Raw genomic sequence first — 8,212 nt, 5'->3', positions numbered from 1 at the left:
AAATAAATAAAAGAGGCAACTAAATTCCACTTAAAGGAACGATTTTAGTATAAACTGCAGGACTCTGTAGACAACACCACCATAGAGGAGCGTGGCTTTATTTTCTCGAATTTTTCGATAATTCCCTCATTCAAGAGCTTGGATTTGCAGCAAGAGCCCTATGATGCAAAAACCCTATTTGATTTGTCATGATCTTCTTCTTATTATTATAAAAACCTTGTAAAATGTCATAAAAATGGTATCAGAGCCTAGATTTTTTATTTCAGAAATATAAAATTATTATTATTAAGCAAACTTATCTTGCTAAGGAAGAGATATTTATCAAATTATGGATATGAACATAAGTTCAAGATTTATTTTCATGTTTTATTTTAATATTTTGGAATATGTGAAACAAAAAAATCTAATAAATGTTAGATATCAGGAACAACTAGGAACATATCAAATTATTAAGTTATAATATGATTAAAAAAATAGATTCTTAGAAATAGTCAAATTTTTTAAATATATTTTAAAGAAAAACCAGTAGTGGATGTTTCAGCTGTTGAATAAATCTATGACTGAAACTATCGGTTGCGACTGTATGATTAAGTTGTGAGGAACGATTTGTAAAATCTGATAAATACAACTCGACGACATTTTGGTTCAAAGGTAAACGTTTTAATTTAGTATAAGAAAGTATGATAAACTAATAAAAAAAATTAATTATATATAAAAAAATAAAATAACAATAAAATGAGAATTCAGACAATATTGGATCAAATGTCTAAATAAAAAGGACTCTCTTTTAGGATTTTAGTAGAAACCGCAGTAAGAGCCCCATGGATGAGTTTGAATTCCGCCATCTCCTTGAGAATTTCCCGCTGGTCCGATCTCGCGACTATCATGTAGGTGATCTTGTCTGCACAACTGTTTTCACATAATAACCTCGAGATTGTGTATGATATGATTATTCGAATTATATTTTGTCATAGATTGATTTTTTACTGCTATTTGGAGGTGTCAAGATTCAAAGGGAGTGATTTAGGTTTCAATTTACCTCGTTCGGGCGTGGGCTGACACAATAGATTCAACAAGAGGGCGACTCTGGTGTATTGAGAGAGAGGGAGCTTACCATTTTCGGGAAATTATGTGGGACTTGAATTTTTTTTTTTAATAAAACGCGTAGTCATGTGGCTAGTTTTTTTTTTTTTTGGTAACGTGCGCGCGGTTTTTATCTTCGCTATCTTTCTTTAGTTTTTTTTATAGTTCTCTATATTCTTCATTTGAAGACAGAGATCAAATTCTCTTGGTGGTTTATTGACAAAAGCTCCAAGGTTGGTTCTTGATAAATAATGACGGGCTTTTGAGAGTGATATTTGCCTCTCCCCACCCCCCCTTAAATTGTGATTTATGTTTTCAAATGTCTCAAATCACTTTTTTTCATCTCTAACTTTGATGCAGTTCTTATGTTGAGAAAGTGACTCGTTATATTTTCACTCGTTTAACTCAGTCATCAATATTTGGGTTCACTTGTTTGGTTGGGAGTTGGACTTTAAGTTAGTTTGATGGCACCCTTCCCATTTGGTTGCTTGGTTCCTCATTTTCAGTGTTGCACTTTGTCAGGATATAAAGCATCAAATGCATATTGTTTCTGCCTCTGAGTAGGGTCTCAAACACATATCCGCTCTTCAAAAGTTTTCAAACTTTAAACTTGGATAGCTACACACCAAATTCTTCAAACCCCGGCCTGGAATATTGTTGGAACCACTTGTCCCAAAAAAGTCAAACTCACGGGAGTGGGCAAGATCAATAGTTTTATATTTTAACATGTATAACACATGCAAGCTGGAAATTGAGAAATATGAGGCTGTGGGAGGCAATGGATGCCTGTAAATCAAGACCTAGGACCAGCTTAAGAATATGTGAGTTTTTGAACTGTAGGGATCTTAAACCATTGACCTCCTAACTATGATACCATGATGAAATTGATTGTCCCAAAAGTTAAGAGTTCATTGGATGTAGTATAATAAATCATTTTAAACTTTTGACAGGTTTATCTCTATGTGGACATTATGAGTTTTTTCTGGAGAAAGGCACAATTAATAGCGCCAGATTAATTAATCATACTTAAGTGTTTAGCTAGATACTGAGATGAGTTTCTTTTGAAAATAAATATGAACAGTGTTTTGCCGGTTGTCCAGCAGTATTCACTGAATTTCTGAAAGTGAATGCCTTGGTTATAAGCACATGCAATACCGTCCGGCATCTGCTGAATTGCATAATTACCCTGTCCTCAATGCATGCTGTTCTTGAGAAATCATTAAAATGTATTTTTGATTTCCTTTACCCAACAATTTGGCAAATGTTGAACTACGAGCTCGTCCTGTTACTATGAAACTGACTCATCCTCCACTGGATGCATGACTCGTGATGGGCCAATATGAAACTCATGTCAATATCTTTGGGATTGTTAATGTTTATCTCTCCAAGTTGTGTTACAGGCAGACTTGGATTCTTCGAGAAAATTAAATCGGTCATCACAATCCGAGGAGGTGTTATATTGCTTTACACTCAATTCTATCAGGTTTTCCAGTTGCTGATTTCTATCATTATTGTATGCCTTCAGGTAAAGGAGCACCAAGATGCTGGGACTTCCAAAAATACAAGAGGTACAGAGTTAAACGAGAATGCCTACCATGGTATGTTGATCAGCCACTGCATGACATATGTTTTTGTACTTTACATTCTTTTTTTGTGTTTACTGTATTTAGTTTAAGGTATTCAACCAAACACATAAATTTTTGAACCAGATTGATATTGTGCTTTTTTGGGATCCATTTAATTCGTTTAGCCTGTCATTTATTCTGGAGATATTAGCAGTTATATATGCAGTGCCTTAAACTTTTAAAAATGATAAAATTGTCAAAGAAATTTAGTATGCTCACTCTCTGTTTAACTTAATTGATGTTTTACGTATTGTGCAAGGACAGAGGGGTTTTGGGGAAAACTGATGTTGGCTGCTGAGCAGAAGGTATGCTTTTTAAAACTGACCTTACATGATATTAAATTCTATAGTCCTGGTAGTTTGAACGACAATTGATTTATCTTTTCCATGTCTACGTTAAATACTTTTTATTTTCGTAGTTCCATTTTTCTGATCTGCTCTGAAGTACTGCTGCTTTGCTTTCTATCGTCAGTGTGGCTCTCCACATACTTACTATTCTCCATAGCACCTCTATGTTATCTGCATTATAGTTGCTCTTCAGGCCATGTCAAGGGAGACAATTGAGCTTGTAATATAGTTGAATCTGATTTCTTGGAGAAGTCTCAGTCCATCGGATAATTTTCAATACATTTGTTTCTCTTCTGAAAATTAAAATATAGAAATGTGATTGGATGAGTCAGGAATATACACAAAACATCGTGATGGTCTCAAATGTAAAATAAACTTGGCATGCCAAGAAGACAAAATGATTGATCGTACCTGTTAGTCAGATACCTCTCTGTGGCATGTCAACAAACAAAGCCATTGACCTTGGATGGTTTGTTGTTTGTTGTGTTTAGGTGGGAGCAGCAGAAGCCGAAAGATTCTGCAAGGCATTTCAACAAGTGTATCAGAAACTTGTGAGTATATTGCATTTCAAATCTTCTCTCACACTCAATGTTGTATCTTTGGCCGCTTGCTGTTTGTTACATTCTCATGATGTGAAGACCTTTTAAGTCATCCTAAATCTACCCTCTTAGATATACGATGATGTTTTAGTCAGTGTGGCATGCGATATACACCAAAGCACATCTGAAAAATGACTCCTGAAAAGTGGCCAACCATGAAGCAAAACTAAATTTCTTATATTGTGTTACCTTTCCATGATCATTTCCCAGGTTTATGAAGAACTGCCGTTGGATGCTGCTAGGAAGTTTATAAACTCGTGACGATTTGTTCCGTTCAGGCTGCCATAACTTCACAACAGATCTGAATCTGGCCTCTGGAGCCTTTCACTCTTGCTAAAGTGGATGTTCTTGTCTGGTTTGTCCTCCTGTTTTTAGGATCAATATTCTCGTCTAATATATTTTTGATTTCTTATTTTAGTTCCCTGTTTTTGTTCTCCTGAAGAACTAGTCTTGTACTTCAGAAACACGTGAATAGGAGTTTGGTCGGGATCAAAAATATTTCTAGGTTATGTATGCTTGATTAGGTTGATTGGATTGGATTTGTTTAATAATTCAATCCATCAAATGTTGTTACAACTTTTTTTATTGTTATATATCTCATCTCAATCAAAATATTAATTATTGATATAGAAAACTTGCAATATCTTTCTTTCTTTTATTTATATTATATTTATTAATTTTTGAAAAAAAATTATAATTTATGCTTTTATTTAAAATTTAATCAATCAAATTAAGCATATTATTATTTACTTATGTAAATGAGTGGAAAAACATAAACAAATATTGTCTTTTTTATGAGCAAGTATTAATTTTTATTTCAGTAATTTGAATATTTGATCAATACAATAATTAAATAAAATACCTATTTTCGCTTTTAATTATCTTAATTTAACTGCAACTTAGTGGATTTAAAAGTTAGTTTGCACATTCTCCTTAAAAAAAAAATCCTTTTGCACATTTAATATTATAGAGTTCCCTATCCCTCCATGGTGTTCCTCCTTACTCCTTTCCACAACCAATTATCAAATGATACACTTCTCTGTCAAAACGCATTGCAAGATTAATTGTGCAAGTATTTGTTAATTTTTTAAATAGTTCAGCAAAAGATGTGGCTACTTCTTGAAGTTTTCCGTTTCCTTCTCCGATAGAACTTTCTCCGACGAGCCCGTCGCACAAAGTTTGTCTAGTACGATTTAACTGACTAACGTGATTTACAGACTACTAACATAGTTTGTATGTAGTTGTTAGTTTAATCCGAATTGCGCGGTTTGCAGTCTGCCAACGGCATCCATTTTTCTGGTTATCTTGATATCACTAAGCTTCAAGACATGCGTAGCAATAATAATGATTAATTGAATATACTTTCTTTCCAATTGAGAATGGCGGATTTCTTCTTGAACATTTACAAAATTTAATTATCCTACACACTATTATGAGACGGTCTCACGAATTAATTTTGTAAGAAAGATCTCCAGTTTGGGTCATCCATGAAAAAAATAATTTTTCATGCAAAAAATATTACTTTTTATTGTAAACATAGGTAGGATTGACTCGTCTCACAAAAAAAATATGTGAGACCATCTCATAAGAGACATACTCACATAATTAAAATCGTGTATATTTAATCAAATCAAATATATAAAAAATCTCAAAAGCCTAATAAATTAATATATATAGAGTTTATTGACTAATATGGAAAATCTTTAGTGCTAATAAATCTGATCAAGGAAAAAAAAAAGGAACAAAAAGAATGGTGGAAATAGAATATTGGACAAGACAACAAATACATATGTGTTTATGTATACAAATTAAAATGGGATTGTCAGTAAATAATTCTACATCTTTCGATACGTGCTAGGTAAAAAAACAATTGCAAAAAAAAAAAAGTGTAATAAATAATACACTTGAATCACCAATAACCCAAACATAGAATTCCAACCAAAAAGGGTGCACCATATAATTTCACCTCCCAAAACTTGGAAGATGCAAACAAAGAAACAGATTGAGAGGATTCCTTTTCATCATCAGTACTAGTGTCTCTTGGATTATCAAAATTTGCCGGAACTATGGTATCCGGTGCAGCTTCGTCGTCACCGGATTCAGGACTCACGGGTCCCGGAGACTCATCCGATGGGTTTTCAAGATCAGGAGGCAAACCTTGGCCATGTGTCACATTGATCTTGAAGTGCTGCCCGTAATTGCATTGCTCCCCATCATAGTCGCTAGAGAAAAAATATGTCATTCCGACTTTCGTCAGTGGGACGGATACCGTAATTTTCTGTGGATCCGTCGACGAAGGATTCGCCGACGACCATTGTATGGTGTCGTTGTCCGTGGAGTCCTCGTAATCGCAAAGCTTGTACGTAGTGAAATTATATGTCTGAATGACCGAGTGATTATTGTCCGTATTGAAAACTGCATTGGTGTAGATTAAATTACGTCAATATAAAAAAAAACCTATTGTTTTCATGAACACAATTGAAATTATAAAACCTATTGTTTCCATAAATAATCTAGTGACATTTTTTGGGCTAATTAATCATACTCGTGTGAAAAGTATAAAAGACATAAAACCTCCTAAAAAATATTAATAGACTAACCTAACTCAAACACATATACCGAGTAAGTCTCTTGTGAGACGGTCTCACATATTTTTATTCGTGAGACGGGTCAATCATGCTCATATTTACAATAAAGAGTAATAAAAAGTATTACTCTTTCATCGATAACTCAAAACAACGTCGAGTTTTTGTGATAACTCTTTAATTCACATTTCAGATTTTATCGATGCTATCTCTGGATCTTACAGTTTGATATAATGGATAAAATTAGTAGATTGTCTAAACAACAATTAATCCATACACCAAACATCATACAATAAGTAATTAAACTACATAAACTTTTTTTTATGTATTAGTTTTTTTTTTTTTTTTTATCACTTATGAAACTATGATCATCCTGTCTTACGAGTCAAACAATCTAAATGGATGACATAGCACGGTTGTTCGATTCTTTTACCATAAATTTGGGGTTAGTATACTTAACTAACTATAAAGTGAAGCCCTAAAAAGAGCGAAATGACAGTATATGGTGAGCCAGCAGAAACAGCTGTCGAAATCTTTTTGGGACATTTCTTTATTCGTGGGTTATTTTCTACTTTTGAGATATTGTTTTTTTGGTTAATAGCCGTTAATAATGATTAGGTACATCATTAGCACAATCTAATCCTATACTCAATAATGATTCTACAACTTTTTTTACCACATGAAGTAATTTACTAATACCATCAAATTTATTAACAAATAATTTGGTTAAGTGGGCATTTTAAAACATAAAAACTATTATGAAACCATCTCACGAGTCATTTTTGTGATACATATCTTCTTTCTACATGTCAAAAGTATTATTTTTAACTTTAAATATGGACCGAGTCGACCATTCTCACGAATATAAATCTGAAAGATATCTACTCTTTTTAAAATGATTTATAAGATATAAGAGATTTTATAAGCTCTAAACAAATGTCCACTAATTAAATAGTTTTTTTTTTCTTTTTAAAAAAACTTATAAAATGTCAAAATAAAATAATTTAAAAACTCTTTTAAAGAAGAATTAGAATTCTTAACTTTTTATAAAATTATACATCCCACTAAACCTAATTATATCACGGATAAATCCTTTCAAAATCCAATTACGAACATTCCAAAAAATATTTTAAAAAATTATTTACAAATTTGAATAATACTTTTAATATTAAATTTTTTTAACTACCAGGTACATCATATTTAAACTTTATTTATCTGATTTTATCAAATGAGTAGGTCTCTTGTGAGAAGGTCTCACGAATCTTTATCTGTGAGACGGGTCAACCCTACCGATATTTACAATAAAAAGTATTACTCTTAGCATAAAAAATAATAATTTTTCATGAATGACCCAAATAAGAGATATGTCTCACAAAATACAACCCGTGAGACTATCTCATACAAGTTTTTGCTTTATCAAAATATTTGAACAACTTATCCTAAAAATGAGATCTAACATCTTTAAAACTTCGAAAATAGGCTTGTAAACTTATTTAAGACAAGTTTATATGGAAATTAGCTGACAAAATTATACGAACAATTTATTTAATGCCTGTAATAATAACAGTTAGGCAGATAAGGGTAATAAAAACAGGCGGTTAAGTTGGTTGAAAACCTGTCCTCTCCAACGGTAAAAGCCATAGCATTGAAATATATACATATAAAATTTTGCCATTCTATCACAACCGTGATCATCTGTTTTCGACGATGAGATATCGCTCACTTATTAGATGTAATGAAACATATTAAAATTATATATCCAATATATCTGACTGTCATCTCATTAGTGGGCACACATGTTGACATGGTTGGTGGACAGTAAATGCCGACCTCTGTTTCTACTTATGAAGTGTTACTCATATATTGGATATACAATTAAGATATTTTCATCACATCCAATACATGAGTGACACTTTATTGATGAAACATAGGTGGACACGACATGTGTACAGAATATCAAAATTATATATATA

The 8,212-nt window shown here is 32.4% G+C and overlaps 2 protein-coding genes across 8 annotated transcripts in view; one reads left to right on the top strand and one right to left on the bottom strand.

Moving 5' to 3' along the window:
- LOC140979590 (uncharacterized) lies at positions 1-4,277 on the top strand. Of its 7 annotated transcripts, none has more exons than XM_073445059.1 (7): positions 1-159; positions 821-887; positions 2,484-2,534; positions 2,615-2,681; positions 2,973-3,013; positions 3,547-3,606; positions 3,865-4,277. In XM_073445059.1, exons 2-7 carry the CDS (start codon positions 822-824, stop codon positions 3,913-3,915), a joined length of 336 nt encoding a protein of 111 aa, XP_073301160.1. In that variant the 5' UTR covers positions 1-159; position 821; the 3' UTR covers positions 3,916-4,277. The 7 variants fall into 7 exon arrangements, with proteins under 7 accessions (XP_073301160.1, XP_073301159.1, XP_073301163.1 ...); XM_073445058.1 differs by having other exon boundaries at positions 2,609-2,681; XM_073445060.1 differs by having other exon boundaries at positions 41-150; positions 812-887; positions 2,609-2,651.
- A 1,130-nt stretch (positions 4,278-5,407) lies between these two features.
- Positions 5,408-8,212, bottom strand: part of LOC140978769 (early nodulin-like protein 18) — a 3,532-nt gene continuing 727 nt past the window's right edge. Inside the window, exon 2 of the mRNA XM_073443993.1 lies at positions 5,408-6,069. Within this exon, the coding sequence (XP_073300094.1) occupies positions 5,564-6,069 (506 nt within the window). The 3' untranslated portion in view covers positions 5,408-5,563. The remainder of the gene's footprint in view (positions 6,070-8,212) is intronic.

Source organism: Primulina huaijiensis, chromosome 6, assembly GCF_012295235.1.
Source record: "Primulina huaijiensis isolate GDHJ02 chromosome 6, ASM1229523v2, whole genome shotgun sequence".
Taxonomy (NCBI): domain Eukaryota; kingdom Viridiplantae; phylum Streptophyta; class Magnoliopsida; order Lamiales; family Gesneriaceae; genus Primulina; species Primulina huaijiensis.
Note: the sequence above shows the minus strand (reverse complement) of the source record. Positions and strands in the feature narration are given on the sequence as shown.